Genomic DNA, 26,604 nt, shown 5'->3' on the forward strand with positions numbered 1-26,604 from the left:
TGCCAGACTGCCTGGGTTCATATCCCAGCTGTGTGACCTTAGACCAGTCACTTCACAGCTCCGAGCCTCAGTTTTCCTATCTGGCAAATGGACGCTCCATCTGTCTCCATCCCTAAGTTGTTGAATGGCTTTAAGGGGGCTAGTGAATGGTTCCTGCCCCACCTCTCATGGATAGGGTGATCTTGGGCAGGTCATGGAACCCCACAGAGCCTCGGTTCTCCTATCCATCCATGGAGAGCTGCCCACAGAGGTACTTTGGGGAAAACAGAGATGCACCGGCCGGGGCCTCGAGTGGGCTGATGTGGAGAGAGTCTGTAAGTGTAGACCACAAGGTTGCATTTAAGTTAGTTACTAATACATCTTGGACTCCATTGGTTTGTCTTTTCCCTGATGAGAGCCCCCCCATTTTATGGATATGAAGCCCCAGCGAGTTAAGAAGGGTCCCTCCTCAGCCCCAGGCTCAGTCTGCATTTGGACCTGGGCTGGGATCCCTGGGTACCCTTCACATCCCATGTATGTCTGTTTCTGCCCCGTCTCCCACCAAGACTGGGCCAGGCACCCCAACAGCGGTTGGTGTGGCCTGGGGGCAGGGCACACACGGCTGGCTCTCCTGCCGAGGGTGGCAACTGTCCTGTGTTTGTAAGTGACACCGGATGCTGGGCCGGTGGCTGGCTCAGGCCCTCTCCTCTGGGGCCAGCGGGAGCCAGCAGGGACTTCCCCGGGTGTCCAGGCTGCCCTTGCCAGCTGCCCGCTGTCCGATTGTCCTCAGGCCTCTTGTGGGGACCTCAGGAAAGGCTGGTGCAGCAGGGGACCCCATGAATGTCCCCTTGCTGCCCGTAAGCTCTTGGTAGCTGCGTGGGTCAGCCACAGAACTGTACTGTCCCTGCCCTGTCTTGAAGGTCTCAGTGACCCGATCCCCTATCCACTGAGAAAGACAGTCACGTGTGGTGGTTCAGACCAGAGGTCGCACAAGAACCCCTTTTGGTAGAACTGTCTTGCCTCAATTGCAGTGGCCACAGGAATCTACACTGAGATAAAAGTGCATAAATCTACACACACACACACACACACACACACACACACACAGTGAGTGCATGTAAATCCCCGAGATCTGAATAAGATCAGTTACATCAATGTCAGTTTCCAGGTTGCAGGTATTATAAGGATGATGCCATTAGAGGAAGCTGGCCAAAGGGTCCACGCGATCCAACTATATTGTTTCTTACAGCTGTACATGAATCTTGTTCAGTCGCTAAGTCGTGTCTGACTCTTTGTGACCCCATGGTCTGCAGCATACCAAGCTCTTCTGTCCTTCACTATCTCTGGGAGTTTGCTCAAACTCATGTCCATCGAGTCGGTGATGCGTCTAACCATCTCATCCTCTGCCGCCCCCTTCTCCTTTTGCCTTCGATCTTTCCCAGCATCAGGATCTTTTCTAATGAGTCGGCTCCTCACAGTGATCTGAAAAGGAAAGAGAGCACAGACTCGGAGTACTGGCTGTCCTGGGTTTGATCCGTTTGTGCCCCTTAGTAGCCGTGTGAATTACACCGGGTGGCTTAACCCGGCTGCCTCAATCCCCTCATTTGTGAAAGGTGGGCAGTGTCAGGTACCATCAGGCTCACATGAAGATTAGATGCGTTGGCTTGCGTGAAGATTAGATGCGTTGGTTCATGCCAAGTGCTTAGGAAGCTGCTGGCACGTGTTGGGGGGTGAGGGGTGTTGTCACTGGTACTCTTATCACCCCGATGGGATGGCTGCGGTTTGCCCTGTGCTGTCTAATTTCTTACCCGAATCAGCCGCAGGAAGGGAGGGTGCTGCATGATCCCCATTTTTAAGAGGAGGAATCTGAGGCTTGGCTGTGTGCCCTCCCCCACCTCCCGCAAGGGCACACAGTTTGTAAGGAACGGAGCTAGGACTCAAACCCCAAGCCAGAGCCTGTGTGTGGAGTTTCTTTCTGCTGGGTGACCCTGGGGAGATTGCTTGCCCTCTCTGAGCCCCAGTCCCCTCCTCCTCTCCTCATCTGTCAGCTGGACAGGGGGCTGGGCTCATGACCTCTGAAAACTAGGAAGCCTCGACTCTGGGCCCCTTTGCTCACTTCCGGGGCCCACCCAGAGCTCGCACCTCTCAGCCACGTCCTCTGAGGCCTCTCTCTGCAACCCCAAGGTGGGGCTGGGTCTCAGTTCTGTCTGTGGGCTCCCTCCTGTCCTCGGCCTCCTCTCCAAGCACTGTGACCCCCTCGGTCTGTCCGCTGGGTGCAGCCTTTACCTCCTGCTGTTCCTGCAGCAGCTCCTGGTTTCTCTCCGGCTCCTTCCTGCCTCTAGCAGTGGCGAGAAAGCCTTGGGGTGTAACTAGCTCACCATTTCCGGGCGGTGCCAGTGGTAAAGAACCTGCCTGCCAATGCAGGAGATGGGGGTTCGATCCCTGGGTCGGGAAGATCCCCCAGAGGAGAAAATGACAACCCACAGTAGTCTTGACTGGGAATTCCATGGACAGAGGGGCCTGGTGGGCTACAGTCCATGGTGTCACAGAAGAGTTGGACACAACTAAGCGCGCACACACACACACACACACACACACACCCACCCTAGAGTGAGCTGGGTTACCTTTGTTGGCACTTAGCGATTCTCCACGGCTGATTCTCCAGAAAGCATTTCTCCAGGGCTCCTGGGAAAGGTCATCAGATGGTTGTGCCCCACACAGCTGGTTAGTAAGTCAGCATGGGTCCTTGAGCATCTCAAGAGGTCCAGGCAGGGCAGGTTTTGCGCCTCAGGATTCGGGAGAGTTTCAGAACATCCCAGGCTGGGACCGGTGGATGCCTACGGTGCCCGGGGTGGGGGTCTGAGCTGCTGAGAGGGAGTGATGATGACGATCATGATGGAGTGATGCAGGCTTGTGTCTCGGGGGAGGGGACATTGATCACATCTCAGGGTCTCGGGTTCTGGCTTTGCCGGGCAGAGCCAGGAGGGACAGGGTGTTGGGTGGGCGTTTAGGGACGTTCCAACTGCAGGAGGCTCTTGGCTGTTTCTCAGAAGCTCCAATCAGGGTTCCGCCTTGGAACATTTCTACCTGCTGAGCTCTTCCTGGGATGCCCTTCTCTGAGATCCTCACACCCTCCCCTCACTGAGCCTCTGCTCGAATGTCACATCCTGAGAGAGGCCTCTACCTCTCCATCATCACTTCTGTTATCTTGCTGCTCTCATCATGTGCAGTTTACTGTATGCCATGCCCCCCCAGCCTCTCCATGTGGGATTTTGTTAATCTTGGTCATTACTGTGTCCCCGGCCCTGGGCACATAGTAAGTGATCTTAGAAAACTTCCCTGGTAGGTCAGGCATTAAGGAGACCCGGGTTCGATCCCTGAGTTGGGAAGATCCCCTGGAGAAGTAAATGGCAGCCCACTCCAGTATTCTGGCCTGGAGAATTCCATGGACTGTATAGTCCATGGGGTTGCAAAGAGTCAGACACAACTGAGTGACTTTCACTTAGAAAACTATTGTGCCGGATTCAGTGTTCCCCACAAACTGTGGACCTGGGTCTGTGCCCTCAAGGTCCACGGGGACAGATGTGCACATGTGCAAGGGCCCTGGCTAGGGAGACCTAGGTCCCTTGAGCTGGAATGCATGGTAAATTCACCTCCTTGCACCCCAGGACGACTACTCCCAAGGGATGAGAATGCACTGGGGTTGGGGGGTGTTCTTGGAATACTAGAGTCTTTGGAAAAAAGCAGTTATTGTATGTTTACTCAAGAATGCCTTGATCGAACCTGCCAAGCATCCCCAGAAAGTCTGCACCTCCTGGATAGTCAAGGAGGTGGGGCTGGTGAGCAAGGAAAGTGCCCCAGCTCCCCTCAAGGGGTTCAGGGTGTGGGAGCGGGGTGCTGACAGCATCTGCTTTGTGTGTTGAGGACTGACTGTGGAGTGAGCATTCTGCACACCTTCGTGTATCAGGTCCTGCCCACAAGCCTCTCCAGAGGAAGCACAGAGAGGTAAGCAACTTGCCCAAAAACACACAGCTGCAGGCACCTTGCTGAGAGGCATGATTAATAGGTAGTGGCATTTCCTATGCGGCTGTTTCCGTGCCCCCGGGCGCTGCTCAGCTCTTTAAGCGGATGATCTTACTTCATCCTCAGGAGGCCCTTCGGTGTCCCTGTCTCAGAGGACAGTGGCACAGCTGTAGGGAAGACAGGCTTTGGACCCGGATTCTGTTGGCGACCTTCCTCAGAGCTGGTGCTGTTTTCTGGGAATCTGGCTCCAACCTGGGGAAGGGCCCACTTCCCAGTCTGAGAGCCTCATTGGAACCAGATCTGAGGATGGGAGATGCCCATAAGCTTCTGGAAGGCAGGGAGTTGGTTTGTCAGAGTGGCTCTGAAGCTGGAAGGCAGGAGGGGCTGTCCCCGCCCCCCCCACCCCAGTCATGGATTTGCATGACAATGAGCCCTTTGTCCCTGGGTCCTGCCTCCTTCCCAGGCTAATAACATAATTCCAGGCCTGTGATGTCATAATGGGCCCTTTCTGCGCAGAGTGGGAGGCTGGGTGGGCAGCTGTGTGGGCCTGGCCCGGGCTGGGAATAAGGCGGGGGGTGGTAATTTTCAGGGGGCAGAGGCTCTCTCCTTCCAGGATCCCCTTTCATCCTTTAGCAGGTGGTATTTGCTCCCATTTGACACAGGGGCAAACAGACTCTGAGGTGTGTGTCCTCCCCTTCCCCCTTTCTTCCCCTCCCCCCCCCTTCTTCCCCTCCCCCCCGCCCCGCCGCGGAACCACTTCTTAGCCTGTGAAGTGGAGGGGTGGGGGGGGGTGAGTCATCACCCGTGGGCCTTCTCCTGAAGGCGTGGGTGTGAGAGTGTTGTGCTTCCTCTAAGTGGGAGGGAGGCCCTTGTGCCCTGCTCAGAGAAAGAAGATTCAATCTCCGGGCATGTGGCACCTCAGTTTGCTCATCTGCTTCATGGGGCTTGTGCTGGGCCTTGCCCATGGGGCCAGGCGGGGAATGAGCTCTCAGTAGATGGGCGATCAGAAAAAAAGCGAGGCCAGTGTAGTCGGGTGAGCGGTAGCCCCCCAGACGAATGTGCTTGTGTCTAAACGTGACCTGCTTTGAAGATGTGTCTTGAGATGAGGTGATCCTGGGTTATCTGGGTGAGCCCTAAGTTCAGAGACTGGTGTCCTTGTGAGAGACAGAAAGAGGAGGAAGACATACAGAGGGATGGCCGCGTGAAGATGGGCAGAGACAGAGGGATGCGGCCACAAGCCAAGGGACCCCTGGAGCCTCCAGGACCTGGAAGAGGCCAGAAGGGATCCTCCCCTTGAGCCCTTGGAGGGCGTGGCCTTGCAGATGCCTATATCTCTGACTTCTGGTTTTCAGAGCAGTTAGAGAATAAATTTCTATTGTTTTAAGCCACCCGGATCATTATTATTTGTTTACAGTGGATCTGGGGAAACTAATACAGCTGGTGACACCCCCGCCCCCACCACAATCTTTGGAGGTTGGGTGGAGCAATCCCTGGGAGGGGTTTGGGTGATGTCTTTTCCCACCCAAGCCTGAGGCCCAGGACCAACTAAGGTAATTGAGTGCCCAGTGGTGTGAGGAGCCCCATATGAAGAGTCTGGAACCCACTTCCCTCACCCAGAACACAAATCCTGTTGTTTTTTTTTTAATGCTTAATTGCTCAGTTCGATTCTTTGCGACCCCCTGGACTATATAGCCCACCAGGCTCCTCTGTCCATGGGATTCTCCAGGCAAAAATACTGAAGTGGGTTGCTCCATTTCCTTCTCCAGGGGATCTTCCCAACTCAGGGAAGAAGTTTTTCTAAAACTTTTGTTTATTTATTTCGCTGTTTTAAGTCTAAGCCGCAGCATGTGCTTCTCCCTAGTTGTGGTTTGTGGGCCGAAGAGTGCGCGGGACTCTAGTTGCAGCTCACAGTCTTAGTTCCTCTTTGGCATGTGAGATCTTAGTTCCTCAACCAGGGATCGAACCCACATGCCCTGCTTTGGAAGGCAGATTCTTAACCACTAGACCCCCTGAAAAGTCCCTAAATCCACAAATTCTTGAACCTGACCATCGCCTGCTGCTAACCTCTCCCATTTCTGAGGAGGAGGCCCCCTGGTTCCACACCAGACCCCTCCCTAAGCCCAGAATGCCCATTCCCCATATGCCTGGCAGCTCACCAGCACTCGGATCGTCACTGTTCCCTGGGAAGCTGCCTCATTTGTCAGGTGCCCTTGATGAACCGAGACACCGAGGCTCAGAGAGGACAGACTACCTGGGGAAGATCGAATAGTCCCTTAGTGGTGGTGAGAGCCTTTGGAGACCCAGTCATGGCTAATGGATGGGCTGGCACCGTGGCTTCCGGGATGGAGGGATCAGAGCCCTGGGCCACCTTGACAGTGAAGCAGGCAGTGTGTATGTGGATCAGTTTCTGGGACACGCTGGCCCAGTGTAGATAACATCCTGAAATCTGGCTTTCAGTAGATACCGTCTTGGCCTCAGTTTCTCTATTTGCAAAGTGGGTTTTGATCTTCAGCTCAGAGCCTGGAATTCTGCTCTTAGAAAGTTTGTGGATTTAACAATTATGTATAGATTGCCTGTTGTGATATAGATTGCTCAGTGATAGACAAAGCAGAGATGGCTCCTGCTTTCATGGATCTTATATTTGGGTTTGTGGGGGGATGGGAAATAAGGCAGCAGGACTTTGCGAAGGAGGATTCCAGGCCTTGAGGGGGGAAGGAAGAAGGACGGGGGCTGGGGTGGGGGCCCAGATGTTGCTTGCCTTCTCCTTCCAGGACTTGGGGTCAGGGGTTTGCCGCAAGCTTTGGGGGCTGACTGGTGGACATGAAGATGGTTGCGTCCCTTCTCCAGAGATCCGTGGGCACCTCCAGCTGGCAAAACTTGGCCTGAGCCCATGAGCAGTGATGTTGGGTGTGAGACCCGGAGCCTGGTTAGGGGAATGGGTCTCCTCCAATCCAGGAAGAAAGACAGGGGTACTCTGGTGGTGACACAGTGGATAAGAGTTGAATGCTGGAGAGAGCTTTGCATCTAGGCTGTGTGCTCTCAGGCAAGTTACTTAGCCTCTCTGTGCTTCAGTCTTGCCCCCAGGGATGTTGGGATGATTCAGTGAACTGATGCCAGCAAACACCGTGTTAGGGACTAGCTGGGATTGTGAGCGCAAGACACTCATTTTTTGATCTAATACAGTGACTGCTTAGAACCTGGAAGCCAGTGTTGTGTTTGTTAATCTTTGCTGCCCCATTCCTACCTGGGGAATATTGGACAGGCTTCTTTGCTGTCAGACGCTCAGTCTGTGAAGTGGGACATGCTACAAGCCTGTGGTCAGATGGAGGTCGAGGAGGAAATGGGATGGTGGGAGAAGTTGGGGGGGGGTGGGTCCAGGATCTCCATCTGCTGGTTCAAGTCTAGGCCACCTTCCCAGTCAGGAGCAGCTGCCCATTTTATAGCCCAGGAAACTGAGGCCCTGGCATGACCCTGGTGCACCCATGGGTGGGCGGAGCCCCCTTAGCCTCCTGACTGCAGACAATGCCTGTCTTCTGGCCCCGCAGGTCTGGTAGGACCTGCTTAAGCCGGTCTCTGTTTATCAGCATGTTTAGTTCAGGGTAGCAGATGTTCAGAGAGAGAGAGAGAGAGAGAGAAAGTGCACTCGTGATGTTACTCCAGAAACCAAGGCTGGGGGCTGTATTTACTGCCTGGGGCAGTGTGGGTGGGGTGTGCTTGCGGTTGGGGAATGACCCAGATCTGAGTCATCCAGGAGAGGCACCTTTATCTGCAAAGCCACTGTCTGCTGTATCCCCACCAGAACCACTGATGGCTCAGGCTGGGCTGGGAGACACCACTTCTGTCGGGTGAGAAACAGGGCAAACGGATCCCAAGCTCCTGCCTGGCCCCTTCTACACTGAATCTGTCCCAGGCTCCATCTCAATTCTCTTCCCTCCTTGTGGCTGTTTTTAGACCTCTCCCAACCTATACAGGGCAGCTTCCCTGGTAGTGGTAAAGAATCTGCCTGCAATGCAGGAGCCGTTGGTTTGATCCCCGGGTTGGAAAGATCCCCTGGAGAAGGGGATGGCTACCCACTCCAATATTCTTGCCTGGAGAATCCCATGGACAGAGGAGCCTGGCCAGCTACAGTCCATGGGGTCACAAGAGTCGGACAAAACTGAGCGACTAACACTTTCACTTTTCACTTTCACTACCTGGACAGGTGAGGGAACCAGAGGGTGGAGGAAATCTGATTCCTGGGAGATTTCATGTTTGGAACTTAGGTTTTAGGGTGTTGCTGTGGTAGGTCTCTTGGTTGCAATTGGCAGACTCTTCTGCTCCTCCTGTATTTAATACAGAAGACTCGGGGTAAGCTTCAGAAACTGTTGGATCCAGGCACTCAGGTGACAAAATGATTTCCATGTCCAGTCCCTGGTAGCACAGACTCATTGCAGCTCAGTAGCCCCAGTGGAAGGTAAGCATGTTGTTCCTGAAATCCCAGCTAAAGTCCTGGGACTGAGGTTTATCAGCTCAGAGTTGAAAGCCTCACCCAAACCAATCACTGCAGCAAGTGCTGCCTCAACTGGTGCTGACTGGCCAGACCTGAGAGGCGGGGGCAGCCTACCCCAAGGCCAGGACTGAGGGTACAAGAGGGACCTCAAGAACACTGGGGTGCGGTTTGCCATGAAAAACTCCATGGGTTGGAGATGAGCCCGTTCTCCTCTCACATCCAGTGTGTGTCCTGTTGGGGCTGGGATGGTGTTGCTGGTGGGTAAGTGGGCTCTGTCCCTCCCACTCCCTGTTGTAATTAGGGGTACCCTGGGCCCCCCTTCTCCTTCAAGCTCCCCAGACTTTGCCAGGCCCTCTCTTGTGGCTCCCAGCTGACCACATGTCAGAAGCCACAGGTCACATCCTAGCAGCTCATGGGCTGTATTTGGATGTCAGGCTGATTTATTGCATTGGGTTTCTAGTCCAGTGTTTTTTAAATAAAAATTTCAAACTGAGGGATGTCTCAAAATCAGAATTTCTTCTCTCTCCCTTTTAAAAAAATTATTTTTTTGGCTGCACCGAGTCTTTGTTGCTGAGAGGGCTTTGTCTAGTTGCAACAAGTGGGGGCTACTCTCTAGTTGTGGTGCGTGTGGCTTCTCTTGCTGTGGAGCACCGGCTCAGTAGTTGTAGCTCACAGGGCTTAGTTGCCCTGTGGCATTTGAAATCATGCCGGACCAGGGATCAAACCTGTGTCCCCTGACTGGCAGGCGGATTCTTGACCATTGGACCACCAGGAAAGCCACAGACTTCTCTTGGAGGAATCAGAAGCTGTGATGGCTTGGGCCAGCCCCTTCCTGTGCCCTACGCACACACACAGCCCCACCTGTCCTTGCTTGTCATGGTTCCAGCCTGGCCCCAGATACTGCAGGCGGCTGGTGGGTGTCCACAGCCCCCCTTTCTCTTTTCGCCTCCCTCCTTCTGGCCTGGGACCCTCTGTCTTGGAGTATTTTATTTTTATTTTTTTTTCCCTCTCAATATTTAGTTGTATTTATTTATTTATTTGGCTGTACCAGGTCTTAGTTGCAGTGTTTGATCCCCAGGGATCAAACCCAGGGCCCCTGCACTGGGAGCGCAGAGTCTTAGCCACTGGACTACCAGGGATGTCCCGCCTAGAGCTTTTTAGATTCTCCTTTCTCCCCAAAGGGATAATCAGTCCTAGGGGCACTCTTGCTACTCCTGGGCACTGAAAGTGCGTTCACCATCTGGAACTCCTGGCTGTAGGGCCGGAGGACCTTGGGTTCCTGGTCATTTCTCCATCATCAGACACTCACTCATCAGCGAACAGCCTCAGGCTATTTCAATGGCCCTTTAAGCATCCACACTTGAGAGTTGAACAGATCAGATCAAAGTGGGTCCTTTGCCCTTCGGCCTGGGCCTCTTGGTGGCAGTAGGGGGTCTTGCAGCCTGGCCTGTGGGAGGTGGGCCCTCGGAGTCCAGATGGGTGGTTTGCTGGGGGTTGGGGAGAGAGGTGATGTATGGAAGGGCGGGTGATGAGTGGGTGGGCTCCCGGCCTAGAGCAGCTATTCTTAGCAGCAGAAACATTTGTCCTTGTTCACATGTGGTGGAGGACGTCCCCCAGAGATCTGCCCTGAAATATTAGAGGCGACCCCATAAATTCCTCGGAAAGCTGTCCTTGAGGGCCTGTGTGTGCGGAGGAGGCTGGGAGCAGGCGTTTCCGGCAGCTGCACGGCTGTGGACACGTTTGCCAGATGTTGGTGCCGGGGAGTCGGTGGGAACCCAGGGGCTGCCCGTCTCACCCTCGGGCAGGGACCCATCTTAAGAGGCACAGAGTTTCTAGTCAGCCCCTCCCTGCATCCAGGCCATCTGGGTAGAAGCGGCTGGTCAGTGGAGAGCTCAGCTTATGGGGCACTGCTGAGGGAGCAGAGCTGTGAGGCGCTGGTCTGCAGGCCCAGCTGGGTCGTGTGGCGATCAGAGCCTGCCATCAGCCCTTGACTGTGGTCCCACTCAGCCCTTGGCTCTGAGGGTCCACTGAGTGGACCCTGTCAATATTCTTGGCAATACTCTCTTTTCATGGGGCGGCTCTGACAGTGGGAACCACCATAGAGCAGCGAGGTGCTCTTAGCTAGCAATCAGGGAGGCCTCCCTAGAGGAGGTGTGTGTGTTAAAAAAATTTTTTTTTGTGAACTATGGTACAGTTTAAACACACATAGCAAAAAGTTTACCATCTCAGCCACTTTTGTTTGTTTGTTTGGCCAAGCTGTGCAGCATGTGGGACTCTTAGTTCCCCAACCAGGGATTGAACCCGCACCCCTTGCTTTGGAAGCTCAGGGTCTGAATCTCCAGGGAAGTCCCTAATATATAGCTCAGTAGTGTTTTAGTACATTCACAGTTGCGCAACCATTACCACCATCATCACCAGAACTTTTTTATCTTGCAAAACAGAAACTCTGTGCCCATTAAACATGCACTTCCCTTCTGCCTCCCCCAGCTCCTGGCACCTATCCTTCTATTATACTTTCTGTGACTCTTGACTACTCTGGGGCTCTCATTTGGATGGAATCTACAGTGTTTGTCCTGTGTCTGGCTTATTTCACTCAGCACAATGTCAAGAGCTGTGTTCTGCAGCCTGTTTTCTCCTCGGTTGTTGGTTCAGTCCCATCCAGGCTGCAGTCAAGTGGACGGACCCAGGACCCCGAACCATCATCCTTTCTGACGCCAGGGTCCTCCCAGAATTAGTAACCGGGTCACAGCATCTCACCACCAGCAGGCATGATGCTGAGCCCCACATAGCTTGTCCTGTCGTGTGCCTGCACTCCATAGCCCCCCATCCCCATCCCAGCCTCAGGGCAGGGGGTTAATCGGTTTGCCCGGGTCACACAGCTGGTGCCAGCGCCCCATCCCCCACTGCCCAGACACCAGCCTCTTCTCTCTGTGTCCCCCCTCCGCCTTCTCTCTGCAGAGAAAATTGCCGTTTGGAAGGCCAGATGGAGGAGCTGGGTCTAATGGAAACCACGTCCCTCCTGGGGCGCCCAGAACTTAATGAGGAAGAGCCAGGAAAAATCCGGTGTAATGTTTGTGAAATACCCCGGAGGGAGGGCGCGTCGCACGGCAGGGTTCTCGTGCGGAACCCTGAGACCTGGTGTGCCAGGAGGGTTTGTCAGGGCTGTGGCTTCCCGCGCTCTCTCTCTCTCTTTTAAAATTAAAAGGGGAGTGGGGTAGGGGGAAGGAAAAAGGGTCGAGGAGGAAGTGATTTTGAGCAGATCTTGCCCTGGCAGGGGAGCAGTGCTGGACGGCCGAGCTGGCCGCAGCCCAGCGGACACAAATGTACCAATTAAATTGGAAACAGAAATGGGCCTTCTTGACGGCTCCAACCAGCACCGCCTCCCTTCTGCTTGCTTTGGGAGGGGGCGGGGGGTGTGCGGGGGCGGGGGCCTGGGCTGGAGGTTTGAGGGATCAGAATGAAGCTTGGCTGCTTCCTCGCTGTGTGACCTTGGGCAAGTGAGTTCACCTCTCTGAGCCTCCGTTTCCTGTTCTGTTGAATGGGGACAGTCGTGTTTGATGTGGGAAATTGGATTCTTCCGGTGAGTGGGTGTCAGTGGATGAAGCAGAACTTCCGGTAGTGAGGAACAGCTATGAGGACCCTGCGAGGGCTTCTCCGAGCAGAATGAGTGGCAGGCGGTGTGGTGGGAAGTTCTGCCAGTAGCTGGGGATCCTTCTTCAGGGAGGTAAGAGGTGGGGCGGGTGCCAGGGGTGTGTTTTTCCTGGAAAGTTTTTTTTTTTTTTTTTTTGGCTGCACTTGCGGGATTGCGGCATGCAGGCTCTTAGTTCCCCGACTGGGAATCGAACCCGTGCCTCCTGCAGTGGAACTCAGAATCTAGCTCAGCTGGTAAAGAATATGCCTACAATGCAGAAGACCCCAGGTTGATTCCTAGGTGGGGAAGATCCTCTGGAGGAGAGCATGGAAACCCACTCCGTATTCTTGCCTGGAGAATCCCCATGGACAGAGGAGGCTGGCTGGCTACTGTCCACGGGGTCGCAGAGTCCGACACCGCTGAGCGACTAAGTACAGCACTGCACAACCACTCAATTGCCAGGAAGTCCCTTCCTTGGAAGGTTTGATGCAGAATGTGGCGTTTGGGGTGGGAGTGGGGATCTTATCCATGGTCCTCCAGCCAGGTTGCAGAGGCATTTCTGTCCCAGGACCTGGTTATCCTGTGGGGCTGGAGCCCTTCCCCTGGCTGGTCCCCGGGCTCAGCGCAGACCACTCAATTCAGCCCGTTCCCGCCCCTGCCCCTGCCGCAGACACCTGCACCACGCCTGCAGAGTGATCCAGTTTAGGAAGGCGGAGTCTGGCCAGGAGGCAACAGCCTGCTGACCCCTCTTCCTGCCTCACTTTCCCATCTGTAACGAGAGGGTGTTGAGTGAGCAGTCCTGGGGCCAAGGTCCCTGGGCGGGGAAGGACAGCCCCCTCCTCCTTGTTTCCAGACTGTGCGAGGCCCCGCTCACCCCGGGGAATCAGTCCTCTGCTTTTTCCATCATCATGTGTGGGGCTCCCCTGTCCTGTCCAACTTCCTAATTACAGACTCACTCCACCATTTGGTCGGCTCTCTTTCCCCAGCTTAAGTTTGCTCATCTGCATCATGGGGACAGTCATGGTAACTACCTCTGCCGGTAACATCAGCACCATTATGGCTGTTAACTTGCCTCCCTTCCTCCCCCTAGTATCTGGAGCAATGCAGGGTGGTAACAGCCTTAGCTCTGATTGGGGGGCGGGGGGGCTCATTATTATTTACAAATATTTTTAAACTTTTTATTTATTTGACTGCTTCGGGTCTTAGTTGCAGCATTCCCCATCTTCACTGAGGAGCATTGTCTGGCACAAGGGCTTATTAGTTGCCCCAGCATGTGGGATCTTAGTTCCCTGACCAGGGATGAGCTCTTGTCCCCTGCTTTAGAAGGTGGATTCTTAACCATTGGACCACCAGGGATGTCCTGGGGACTTATTTATGGGCATTGGGCTTTCCATACATCTTTCCCCAAAGAGTCATCTTTCCACTGGCCGTAGGGAGAGAGTTTGAAAGATGGGATGTTAATAAAGCTCAGAGAGGATTTCCCTGGTGATACAATGGAGAAGAATCTGCCTGCCAACGGAGGAGACCCAGGTTTGATCCCTGATCCAGGAAGATTCCACATGCCCCAGAGCAACTAAAGCCCATGTGCCACAGCTACTGAGCGGAGTTCTAGAGTCCTCGAGCCATAACTACTGAGTCCGAGAGCTGCAACTACTGACGCCTATGTGCCTAGAGCCCGTGCTCTGCAATAAGAGAGGCCACCGCAGTGAGAAGCCCATGCACCACACATGCATGCACAGCAGTGAGGACCCACCCCAACCAAAAAAAAAAAAAAAAGCCCAGAGAGGTCGGTACTGTGCCCAGGGTCACACAGCCACATAGTAGCAGAATTGGAAGTTGAACTTAGTTGGCCACTTTCCACACTTGGCAGTGTGTGGGCAGGTGGTGGCTTGGTCGAGAGGGTGCATCTCTAGGGTGAGGGTGACTTGCTGCAGGGCACCACCTTTCCCCTTAGTGCCTGAGGGGCTGTGACTCGGCCCACAGCCTCCAGGGCTCCTGCTATGCAGGTGATCCAAGATAGAGCTCAGGCTGCTGGCTGGGAGCTCTCTCTGGGGTCTGGGAGACAGTGGGTAAACAGATGGCAGTGGTGCGTGGCATTGGGCCCATGGGGGTGGCAGGAAGAGAGAGGCTCTTGGGGACCCAGGTTGGGGAGCTGGATTTGGGGGAGGGTTCCTGGGAAGTGATGGTGGAGGCGAGGGCTCCATCCATGCAGCCAGGCCTGAAGGAGAAGGGGAACTGTGCTCTCAGTCATTGAGTCCTGTTTCAGCCTGGGGATATAAACAAAGGTAGCAGACTCTGAGGGGACATGGCAATCAGGAGAGGGGTGTCCACCCCACGTGGGCAACCCCTGCTCACCTCCAGCCCGTCATGCCCCTAAATGATTTTGTTGCAGAAAAATACACGTAAGATTTACCACTTGAACCATATTAAAGTGTGTGGTTCATGGATGTGTAATAGATTCAGTGGCGTGCCCCACTGTCACCACTGTCTCATCCTAAAATATGTTCATCATCCCAAGGGAAACCTAATACCTATTAACAGTCACTTCCCATCCTCCCCTCCCCCAGCCTCTGGTAGCCGCCAGCCTGCATTTGACTCAGTGGATTTGCCTCTTTTGGACATTTTGCATAAATGGCATCATTTGATATGTGCTTCTTCCTTCCAGCATAATATTTTCATGGTTTATATCCCCCCCCCCACCTTTTAAAAATAATTTAATTTCTTTTTGGCTGCACTGGGGTCTTCATTGCTTCGCAGACTTTTCTCCAGTTGCACCGAGTGGGGCTACTCTCTAGTTGTGGTGCTGGGGCTTCTTATTGTGGTGGCTTCTCTCATGGAGGCTCTGGGGCTCGAGGCTTCAGTAGCTTCGGGTCATGGGCTCAGTAGTTGCAGCTCCCAGGCCCTAGAATTTAGGCTCAGTAGTTGTGACGCATGGGTTTAGTTGCTCCGCAGCATGTGGGATCTTCCCGGATCAGGTATCGAACCCAAGTCTCCCGCGTTGGCAGGAGGATTCTGTACTGCTGAGCCACCAGGGAAGCCCTATGTGTCCATTTTTATGGCTAAATAATATTCCAATGAATGGATCCATCGCAGTCTGTTTACCCACTCATCAGTTGAAGAATGTTTGGGTTCTTTCTATTTCTTGGCTGTTGTGAATAGTGCTGCTCTGAACATTCATGTTTGTTTTGTTTCATCACCTGCCTTCATTTTTTGGGCTGTATGCCTGGGAGTAGAATTGCTGGGTCACACGGTATCTCTGTGTTTATCTTAATGAGGTGCTGCCAGACTGTTTTTCGCAGAGACTGCACCATTTTACATCCCTGCCTGCCACATGTGTGAGTCCCTAGTTTTCAGAGAAGCCAGAAATTAGGGGTGTTTATGTGAACTCCCTCTTGGTAACGCTTCGTGTTGAGCTGGTCCCTGGGGCCTGGCTCAGCTGGATGGGAAGAAGGGGAGCAGCTCCCTGGAAACTTGCCCAATGAGAACAGATCTGGGGGTGTATGCCACATTCTGGACGCACTGGAAGCTGTTTTTCTGGCTATTGCTTGGTGCCTGAGTGTAGCATGATGTGTTGTGATACCCAGGGCTGTAAATCCATTGGCCACAGGGAAAATGTTTCTGAGGCTATAGTCAATGGGCTTTTCTTTTCTCCTCTTCCCCAGGAGGAAGGGGTGCTGGCTGTGGGTTAAGGAGAAGTGGTGCCCAGGGGAGGGTGGGCCTTGAGTCCATCCCAGTGGGATTCTGGAGGTTGGAATCAGAGGCAGCTTTTCCCCTGGGTTTCTGTGCCCAGCATCCTGGGCCTTGGGGAGCACTTGTGTGGGCTTGGAGGGGGTTCATGGGGATGATGGTGCTCATCTGTGTCCCCCATGGTGGCTGGCAGGAAGCCTGACGTGGGGATATTAGTGGAATAAAAACATGCTTGGCTCTGAGGGTTGGTTAAAAAAGTAACCTCTGAAAAATGGAACAGTTAAATTGATATCCATTGGTTGATTAGTTCCTCCATCCATTCGTCCATCCATCCCCTCCTTCATCCATCCCCGCATCCGTCCTTCCTCCCTCACCCACCCATCCATTCCTCACTCATCTCATTCATCACCTTCATCTATCCATTCATCCCCTCTCCATCTATTCATCCACCCATCCATCCATCCATCCTTTCCCCCCCTTCATCCATCCATCCCTTCATCCGTCCATCCTTCCTCCCTCATCTACTCAACCCTCCATCCATTCCTCACTCATCTCATTCATCACCTTCATTCATCCATCCATCCCTTCTCCATCTATTCATCCATCCATCCATCATCCATCCCTCACTTCATCCTTCCCCCTTGTCAGCTCTGATTGGCAGGCCTTTTGTCTGCTATAGCTCCAGTGTTTGGAATACTACCTGTACATTGTCGGTACCCAAATAATTTCCTGATTGGCTAGAGTGTGTGGAGATTCCCGTTGGCTTGGGTTTGTCTAATCTGGTACCAGATTGGGGGGGGCCAGGTGGCACCCCTACGGGCGGCACATTGAGTTGACTCTGAGAGTGGTGATCCTCGGCCGCTCTGGACCACCACCCCTTGGGCATGGCCAAGGACAGGTTGTGGTTGGGGTCCTGGCTCCTCCTTGTGATCCCAGTGACCTCTTTGCCAGGTGAGGAGCGGGGAGGCTGGTCTTCCTGCTGGAGTTGCCCAGGTGGGCAGGGGCCCATTTCTGTAGGATCCTGGGTGGTGTTTTTTTTTTTTTTTTTTTTTTTGCTGCACTGCTTGGCATGTGGGATCTTAGTTCTCCATCTCGGGATTGAACCTCTGTCCCCTGCATTGGCAGCACAGAGTTTTAACCTCTGGACCACTAGGGAAGTCCCTGGATGGTGGCTTTAATAGTGTTAGGATTATAAGTGGGCCAGCCCTTTTACCTGCACCCAATGCACAGAGGCCTGTGCCCATGGCTGTAGACAGGGGGGCACAGCTGAAGTTTCCTTGAGCACAGAGATGCTGGGGCAGGCTTATCGTAGGAGACCCTTCACATCGCCCCAGCCCGCAGGGTGTCATCCTTCCCATCTCACTTGGAGTGAAAGCCCCGTGTGACCTCCACTCTCACCATCTGGGTCTCCCTGCTGTTCCTACGTCAGGGCCTTTGCCCTTGCTGTTCCCTCTGCCTGGAACACCCTTCCAAGACACCCACACGGTTTCCTCTCTCTCCTCCTCCACGTGTTTGCTTAAGCACAACTTTTGGTGAGGCTGTCCCTGGGCACCCACTTTAAAACTGCACCCCAGCCCCCACTCCCTGTCTACCTACTTCACGCTTCTGTTTTTCTCCATAGCACAAACACTGTCCACCATCCTATAATTATTCCCATGTCACCTCCTGGAACACCAGTTCCGAGATGGTGGATGGGGAGTTTGAGTCTGTCACTTGCTGCTGTGTGCTGGTACCCACCCCACAAATGAAAGTGAAAGTGTTAATCGCTCAGTCGTGTCCAGCTCTTTGGGACCCCATGGATTGTAGCCTGCCAGGCTCCTCTGTCCATGGAATTTTCCAGGCAAGAATACTGGAGTGGGTAGCCATGCCCTTCTCCAGGAGATCTTCCCAACTCAGAGATCAAACCTGGGTCTCCTGGATTGCAGGCAGATTCTTTACTATCTGAGCTACCAGGGAAGCCCAACAAGAGGTGCCTGTAAATCGTGGTTGACAGTAGGGGGTGGCCAGGGCACCGGGCGGGATCTCTTCCCGTGCCCCCATTCACATGGGCTGTTCTGGCTCCTATGGGCCAGGCCAGATGAGGCTCACCCATACCACTTCCCACCTTCATCTCATGACTTGGTTCAGAGTCGGGTTCCTGGGCATCCATTCTGCACCATGAGCCCCTGCTGAAGGCGACCTTCAAATAGATGACCTGTTCCCCATTTTTACTGTATGTCACAAGCTAGAAACACAAAGTGTGAACAGTCAGCTTCATTCTAGCTGGTGTTTCTGCAACATCTTCACCTCACATTCCAGAACTCTTTCTAGCTGAATCCCTACTTTGTGCCAGGCTCGGAGATATAGCAGTGAACAAAGCACCTATTTATTGAGCACCTTACTTTATTGGGTTGGGGCTTTCCAGGTGGCGCTAGTGGTAAAGAACCCACCTGCCAAGGCAGGAGACATAAGAGATGTGGGTTCAATTCCTGGGTCGGGAAGATCCCCTGGAGGGCACAGGAACCCAGTCCAGTATTCTTGCCTGGAGAATCCCCATGAACAGAGGAGCCTGGAGGGCTACAGTCCATAGGGTTGCACAGAGTCAGACATGACTGGAGTGATTTAGTGTGCATTGTATTGGGTTAAGTGGTGTCCTCCTCAAGTTCATGTCCACCTGGAACCTATGAGTGTGACTTTATTGGAAGAGAGGATCTTTGTAGATATAATTAGTTAAGTTGAGGTCACACTGGAGAGGCTAGGCCTTAAGTCCAATGTAAGTGGAATCCTTATAAGAAGAGGAGGCCAGGGATTTTTTTGGTTAAGACTCTGCACTCCCAATGTTAGGGGCACAGGTTCAATCTCTTGTCGGGGAACTAAGATCCCGCATGCTGCATGGTATGGCCAAAAAGAAGAGGAGGCCAAAATGAAGACAGACACAAAGAAAAAAAGGCCATGTGAAGGTGGGCAGAGATTGGAGCAGTGGGGCCACAAGCTAAGGAAACTTGGAGCCACCAGGAGCTGGAAGAGCCAGGAAAAGGTCCTCCCCTGGAGCCTCTGGAAGGAGTGTGGCCTTGTTGACACCCTGATTTTGGACTTCTGGCCACCGGATCAGTGAGAAGATCCATTTCTGCTGTCTTTAGCCGTTCAGTTTGTGGCAGTCTGTTACAGTGGCTCCAGGAAAACAACACACCTCCTGTGTGCACTGTGCCCCTTGTGGGGGATTCAGCAGTCACTTAAACGTTTATGGAGCAGCTACTGTGTGTCAGATGAGCTCCCCTGGTGGCTCAGCAATAAAGGATCTGCCTGCCAATGCAGGAGACTCAGGTTCAATTCCTGGGCTGGGAAGATCCCCTGGAGGAGGGCAGGGCAACCCAGTCCAGTATTCTTGCCTGGAGAATCCCCATGGACAGAGGAGCCTGGCAGGCTACAGCCCATGGGATCACAAAGAGTCGGACAGGACTTCGCGACTGAACTGTGTCAGACATTGGAGAGACTGACAAGGTCTCTGCCTGCACGCTCTCAGATCATCTGTGTGTCTCTGTCCCGAGACAGTCTGAGTGGGGATGGGGGTGTCATAGACCATGTCATAGACCATGTCCCTTCTGTGAGACTGGTGGCTGCTCTGAGCACAGTGGAGGGTTCTGACGAGTGCTCTTGTGCTTATGCTGGGGGCCTCCTTGCTCCTGCCTGGCAGCTGATTTTAAATTCTGAGGCTCCTCCACCCGCCGCAGTTTCCAGCGTGGGTGCCCATTAGCTCCAAGAAAATGTCAGGCACGTGCGGTGCAGACAGCTCCCCTTTCATCTTCCAAGGCTCAGGTCTGAAGGGTCCCAGGCACATTTCAGCTTTAGTTCCGGGCTCTTAACAGCCAATCCACCCGCTTCCCTGAGCTCTCAGAGACATTCCAGCCCCGGCGGCCGTGATCCACCCACCAGGTGCTGAGCCAGGCTGCTCGGAAACGGAAAGTCCATGGACTGTGACTCGGTATGGCCTCCCTGGCCGTCTTGCCTGGGGCCTAAGAGGGATGTTGGGGCAGGATGGAAACTTACCCTCCCCCCACCCAAAGAAAGAGACCTCTCCCCAGCAGGCTTGGGGGCTGGGGAGGCAGGTGTGGTGGGCTCTGTCCTCACCTTGTGTTACTGGCGTTCATCTTCTCTCCAGAGGTTCATTCACTGAGCACCTGCTGTGTGCGTGGTGCTGTGCTAGGCTCCTAGGAGGCCGCAGGGGGCAAGGCAGACACAGAATCCGAGGCAGCGGTGAGTTCTCTCTGTGGATGCGGGACATGGGGTTGGCAGCATTGTGGGGGTGCTGCCAAATCAGAGCCACAGCCTATAGGGCTCTCCCGAGGCGGCTGCCTGGCCCTGGCCGGGTGTCTCCTCTGGGGCAGGCGTGGTGGGGGTCCCTGCTGTGTGCATGGGAGCCCCCAGTTTGCAGCCCTCCTCAGGCTGATTCCGCAGGACAGCAGGGCAGGTGCCCCCCCTCTGCCGTGGTTTGTGGTTTGGATGTGCGAGGCCCAGCGGGGCTTGCGGTGTCCCCATCCCATGGGGCTCAGGAGTGTCCTACGCCGCCTGTTGAAGCAAGCCCTTAACCTCACCAGAGTGCCCCCTCTTCTCCCTGGAACACTGACCTGGCTGAGTTTGCTTTATTGAGCACCTTCTGTTCACCAGGCATCACTTCACAAGCGTGCTATCCTCCTGGGTCCGTGGAGCAGGAACACGCATGCTTCCTGCCTGCCATTGAGGAAATAGAGGATCAGAGCCCCCAGGCGTCTTGCCAGAGGAGGGGAACCACGGCCCCCATCCCTGGGGGAGCGCATGGCCTTCTTCACCCCCAGAGCAAGGTGTTTCTGAGGCCGGCAGTCTCCTTCCCAACCACACAGGCTGCTTCTGCTTCTTTGTCCCTGTTGCCCCGATCCCACCAGCATCATCATCTCACATATCTTGTGATAACGCCCCCCACCCCCGGCCTCCTCGTTCTGTGCTTGCTCTTCACAGCGCCTGCTTGTCAAACACTCTGGCCCTTTCCTCTCTCCATCAACCACCTTCTGTAGCTCCCCATTGCCCTTCAAACAAAATCCACCCTTTCCATGGCCCATGTGCCTTGAATGACTCAAGGAATTTCTCAAGCACACAGTGCCTGGTCTCGTCTCTGGGTCCTTGCTTAGGTGGTGGCCTCTGCCTAGAGCCCTGTCTACTTCCCCCTCCCCCGGCTGTGTCTTGTTCACTCTCCAGGAGGTTCTCCCTGGCTCCCTCTTGCCCTCCTCAAGGCTTGCAGAGCCCCCAACCTGCACTCTGAGGTCACTGTTCACTGCTTGTCTGCTCCCTGCTGCACCCTGCCGGAGCGCCAAAACCATCTGTGGCCTGGACCCTGCCTCATTCAGTAGCTTGGGGCTGAGCTCTGAGTGGGGACCCCAAAGTGTCTGGAGAACAATGGATGCCCACCATCCTCTCCTGACCCCAGAGCCCCAGACCTGCAGTGATGTTGCGGCCACTGCATCGCTTTCCTGATCTAACCTGGATCCTGTTCTCAGAACCCTGTTCAGCGAAGGCTAGATTCAGGAGACCCCCTACGTTGCCCCATGGGTCTCTCTCATCCTCTCCTCCTCTTGCCTTTATGTGAATTTATTTGGCTGCGGTGGAGCAGCAAATAAAGCAGGTCTTGGGTGGAGCACGCAGGATCTTTGAACTTTGTTGTAGCACGTGGGATCTTTAGTTGTGGCATGCAAACTCTTAGTTGTGCCATGTGGGATCTAGTTCTCTGACCAGGGATTGAACCTGGGCCCCCTGCATTGGGATCGTGGAGTCCTGGCCACTAGACCACCAGGAAAGTCCTCCCTGCACCCTTGTCTTTGGTGAAGCAATATCATACTTTTTCTTGTTCTGCACCTCCCAACATTGCTGGTGAAGTCAAAACTTAATCCCTCAATGTTATGCAGACACCACCATTATCTAGTTTTAAAACTTGCCTGGTAACCCTTACATGTATCAGCACCCTCCCCACCCTCCATCCCACCCGTTGCCCCTGGCAACCACCAATCTGTTTTGTCTCTGTGGATTTACTGTTCTGGACATTTCACATCAGTGGAATCATCCAGTGTTTGTCCTTTCGTGTCTGGCTTCTGTCACTCAGTATCCTGTTCACAGGGTCCATCCACGTTATGGTGGGTGTCCGTGTTTCGTTCCTTTTTAGAGCTGAATCATATTCCATCATAGGGATGGACCACGTTCCGTTTATTTATCCGCTCATCCGTTGATGGACACTTGGGTTGTTTCCACCTTTGACTGTAGTGAATAGCGGTGTTGTGAATACGTGGGTGTACATTGATTTGTTTGAATCTCTGTTTTCCATTCTTTTGGGTCTATGCCTAGGAGTGGAATTGCTGGGTCATATGGTAATTCTATGTTTAACATTTTGAGGAATTGCCAGACTATTTTCCTAAAAAAAAATTTTTTTTTTTCAAGTTGGCAAAAAAATCTGGCTGAGATTGGGAGGAATGGAAATTGAGCTTATTAAAATAAGCTCGTGGTGAATGTAAGAAGTGTGAGGTCCCAAGGGTCTCCTGGCCTTGGGGACAACCTGCACATGAAGATGCTGGACCAGGTTGCTGGTGGAGTGCCTTTGGCCGGTGGGTGGCAGAGGTGTCAGCCCCTAAGCTTGGTGGTGGATGCTCTATGAGTATGGATGGAGTGGGAAGGCAGCCAGGCTGGGCTTGAGGAGGGTGGGGGGTGGCCAGGGATTCTCCAGGGCTGGTTTGAAAAGGTGTTGTTTTCTTGGCTCCTGGAGCCCATGTGCAGTGCACAATGTGTGCATCTGTCCAGGGCTGCCATCCCAAGTCGGCATTTCATTAGACAAAGAAGGTCAGAAAAGCTGTGGGTACATCAGACTTCTCACCACCTTGTGCAACATAAAGCCACAGAGCAATTTGGAAGTTGCCCGTGGTGCTCTTGGAGGAAAGGCAAGCAGTGCTGGCTTCTACCTGCCCAGCCGCTGGCCTCGTCCTCTTGCTTGCCTCTCTGGGAAACCCAGAGAGAGGCTGGGATAGAATTGTCTTTGCTGCATCGGACCACCAGGGTCTGCTGGGCTTTGTGACAAGCTGGGACAAAGGGAATTCTGGAACAGGGTCCAGCACTGGTGGCCACAACTGACCCCTCTCTGGAGGCCGGTCTCTTGTCTCTGGGCTGCAGGACAGATGCCAAGTTGCTCTTGGTGGACTGTCAGGGGCAGCTTGGCCTCCCTTCCCCATTGCTGCGACCGGGCTGCAGTTACTGCAGTGACAGTACTAGTGGTTGTAACCGTAGAAGCTCCCGTTTGCTGGGTGAGACTTGTTCCCACGTTCACAAGAATTACACAGTTCATCGTGTCTCGATGGCTGGGAGAAGTCCATGTGGGCGTTTCTCCTGCAGTGGTCTTGGGGATGGCAGTTTTGGCTCTGAATTCTTTGGCTTTGCAGTGCTGGAAGGCTGGACAGCACCCAATGGAAGGGTTGCCTGCTCCAAGGCTCCTTCCTGCTCTGGAAGAATCAGAACTTTTGATGGCAAGTGGCAGAAACCCGGGTTGGGCTGGCCAAAGCAAAACACATAGAAAGAGAGCCTTGACTTCCCTGAATGAAGAAGCAGGCTTTAAGCTGCCTTCAGGCATGGCTGTCATCAGGACCTGACTGTTCTCTCACCACCCTTCACTTTTGCCTTTCTGGGGGTATGTTCTTGGATAGGTTTCTGCCACCCAGTGGCCTTGCATGACCCCCAAGCTTTCATCCTCCTAGCTTAGAGCCCCAGTGGAGAGTGCCTTTTTCTGGTTCCTTCTCAAAGTCTCAAGACCCAATGACTCTCATTGGCTCATATTGGGTCACATGCCAATCCCTGAGCCAATCAGTGGTCCAGGGGAAGCAGGAGTCTGATTGGCCAGGCCTGGATCATGTGATCACTCCTGGAGTCTGGAGAGGGAAGATGGTTCCTGAAAGGAAAGTCAAGTCAACTGTAGCAGGAGATGGGGATGGAGAGCAGGAAGCAGTCAGGGCCCCCAGATGGAGGGGAGAGGGGTTTGTTCCTCTTCTGACCTCCGTGATCCCCGTCTTTCCTCCTAACATCCCTCCACATCAGATCTTCAGTGGGTAGAGCACCAGTGGAGGGTTTGGGGCGTCCATGCCCTTGGAGAAGGATGGCCGTCAGTGGAGGGCAGGGTGATGAGGGACATTGTGATGAAATTACAGGGAGCTGGGGGTACACGTGAGGTGCAACCCCAGCCCTACCTGGGGACACTCAGGTGTTGAGTGCTTGCGCCATCTTGGATTTTCCTCAACTTCTGAGTAGGGGCTGTGAGTGGGGCGTTGTATGTGATGGGGGCCTGATGGACACCCCTTTTCTCTTTTTCTTTTATTTTTGATGTTGGGTATGATTTATTTGGCTCTGAAACAATACAAATGCAACAACCCACGGTCTCCCTTTCTTCCCCTTTCAGAAGGCACTGTGCTTTTAGCTACAGGGACAAGCAGAAGATTCTGCATTAGCAGAGCTGTCCCCAGACTCCCAGGTCTTTCCTTCTGTCCTGTTAACCACCCTCCTCCTCCTCTCTGTGGTGTTGGTGTTTCTGAGTAGACACCCCCTTTCAGAGTGGCCCATGTGGAGGGGGCCCAGGACCTGACAGGCTCTCAATCCTGGCCTGGGTGGAGGAACCAGTTACAATCCTGGGGAGGCTGCCTGCAGCGTGGCCAGCAAAGAAGGGAGAGAAGGGTCCTGGGGAGAGTGGGGGTCCCCCAGAGACTCCTGGGCAAAGGTCTTTTCTGATCAGAGGCTCTCTTGCTCTCTTGACTGGAGTCCTTTCTCCTTTCTGAGTCTCAGTTTTTCCATCTGAAAAGTCAGGGGACTGTTTCTTGAGATTCCTTCCATTGTGGACACAGGAGTGCTTTCTCGCCTGTGGAGGTTATCCTTTGCCTGCCCCCAGGAGCCGCTTGGGGCCCACTTGGGTCCCTGTCCTTAGTTGTTTCCCCAGTGTGGCCCTCAGGTTCCCTGTGCCCTCGCTCTCAGCTCATATCCTGGCCAACCTCATGTCTGTTCTGTCCCCCAGCCCAGTGTTACACTCCCCCCACCTGAGGATCACCAGGAGGCCCGGCAGGCCCAGCTTTGCCCGTGAGCACACTGTGACCTGCGTTCTGCCTGACCTGACCCTGTCCACCACTGCCCCCCCAGCTCATGTGGACATGGCCCCTCCTGGGACAGGCCCATTAGTGCCAGACTGACCTGCCAGGTGCTTTGGGGAACTTTGCCCTGGTGACTCAAAGTGGCAGAGGACTGGGGGTCAGGTTGGGTGGACTGAGGGTTCTTGGGGGCCACAGGGGTGGTGGGGGCAGTGTCTGCAGAGCTGGGGTTCCATGGGGTGCAGTTGGGTGGGCTGAGATTGCTTGGGGGCCGTAAGGGCAGCACCTGTAGAGTTGGGGTTCCCATGCCTGCTGAGCAAGGACCTAGGCAGTGGGGGAGGGCACGGCTGTCACCCATGTGGCTTGTGCAGCAGCTGCTGGCCTGCTGTGGCTTGGAGGGGCCTCAGACACCACTTGGCGTCTCCCTCTGCTGTCAGCGGGCAGGGAGTGTGCCACTGGCATGGAGGAGGGTCCTGGAAGACCCCTCTCTGCTCTCATTCCCTCACAGGGGCCACAGGAAGGGGCCCCTTCAAGGTCTGCCAGGAGCAGCTGCCCCATGGCTGATCTTGCTTTCTTTTCTGTTTTCACAGGTGCCTAGGACAGGGTGGTCTGCGAGCAGATGACGAAGACTGGCTTTTAATCGTTGTTGACCATTGAGCGGGAGATTACAGGGGCCCAGGAGCCCCCCTGGATGCCCACCACCATGTCGGGATCCACGCAGCCTGTGGCACAGACGTGGCGGGCCACCGAGCCCCGCTACCCACCCCACGGCATCTCCTACCCCGTTCAGATCGCCCGGCCGCACACGGTAAGGGGCACGAATGTTCGCCTGGGGTCACCTTCAGTGTTTTCTTTTGTCACTGGGTTCCTGTTTCTCCTTGGAGTCGGCGCCGGTGTGGCTCCAATGGTGTCCAGCCAGGGCTCACTGTCCCCTGTGGGGAAGTGGGGTGACTGGGCAGATACCACTGACATCTGTGGCCTTGCCAGGCCCCGGGACATCTGAGAAAATCTCTTAGCTCCCACTTTAAAGCTGGGAAGGTGGAGCCCAGGGCCAGGCTGAGCTGTGATCTCTGCCTCTGGGTCTGCTGTGGGGTTTGCATGTGGATGTGGAGCTTCTGTTGTATACACTGTCAGCCCAGCCTCAACCAGGATCCCTTGCCTTAGGATTGGAGTGACTTTCTGGGGGCTGTGGCTCGCAGACCCTCCCCTCCAATCCTCAGGGCCTGGAGCCTATTCACTGTGTGATGCTCAGAGCTCCCAAATGACAAGGCCAGCACGTGTCATTCTCTGAATCTCTGACATGAGCTGGGGGGCGGAGACGGGGGAGGTCCAGGGAGTTGGTTCTGCTCACGGGAGAGCTGCTCCAGTGTTGGGGGTGGTAGCCTGCTGGGGAAGGAGCAGGTGCGCCCTTGGTCAGCTTTAAAAAATTTTTTTGGCCATATCATGTGGCATGTGAGATCTTAGTTCCCCAACCAGGGATCAAACCCGAGCCCCTGCCCTGGAAGCCTGGAGTGCTGACCACTGGGCCACCAGAGAAGTCTCCTCGGTCAGCTCTTCTGAGCTGCACCCGACAATGTCCACCTCCTAGTGGGGGCCTCCTTTCCTGACTTCCCCTGTAGCTGCCTATGGCGCTGAGGATGGGCTTTGGTTCTTCTCTGTTGGCACTTATTGGGCACTTACTGTAT

General features: G+C 54.3%; 1 protein-coding gene across 25 annotated transcripts in view; it reads left to right on the forward strand.

The window, feature by feature from the left end:
* NCOR2 (nuclear receptor corepressor 2) overlaps positions 1 to 26,604 on the forward strand; it is a 232,829-nt gene that overhangs the window by 51,212 nt on the left and 155,013 nt on the right. For 24 of the 25 annotated variants that reach the window (XM_070475104.1, XM_070475121.1, XM_070475096.1 and 21 more), the window contains one exon: positions 25,510 to 25,727. In XM_070475104.1, the coding sequence (XP_070331205.1) occupies positions 25,611 to 25,727 (117 nt within the window). In that variant the 5' untranslated portion in view covers positions 25,510 to 25,610. Of the gene's footprint in view, positions 1 to 24,849; positions 25,030 to 25,509; positions 25,728 to 26,604 lie in introns of all 25 variants that reach the window. The other variant, XM_070475095.1, reaches the window with a different exon arrangement.

Source organism: Odocoileus virginianus, chromosome 12 (assembly GCF_023699985.2).
Source record: "Odocoileus virginianus isolate 20LAN1187 ecotype Illinois chromosome 12, Ovbor_1.2, whole genome shotgun sequence".
Taxonomy (NCBI): domain Eukaryota; kingdom Metazoa; phylum Chordata; class Mammalia; order Artiodactyla; family Cervidae; genus Odocoileus; species Odocoileus virginianus.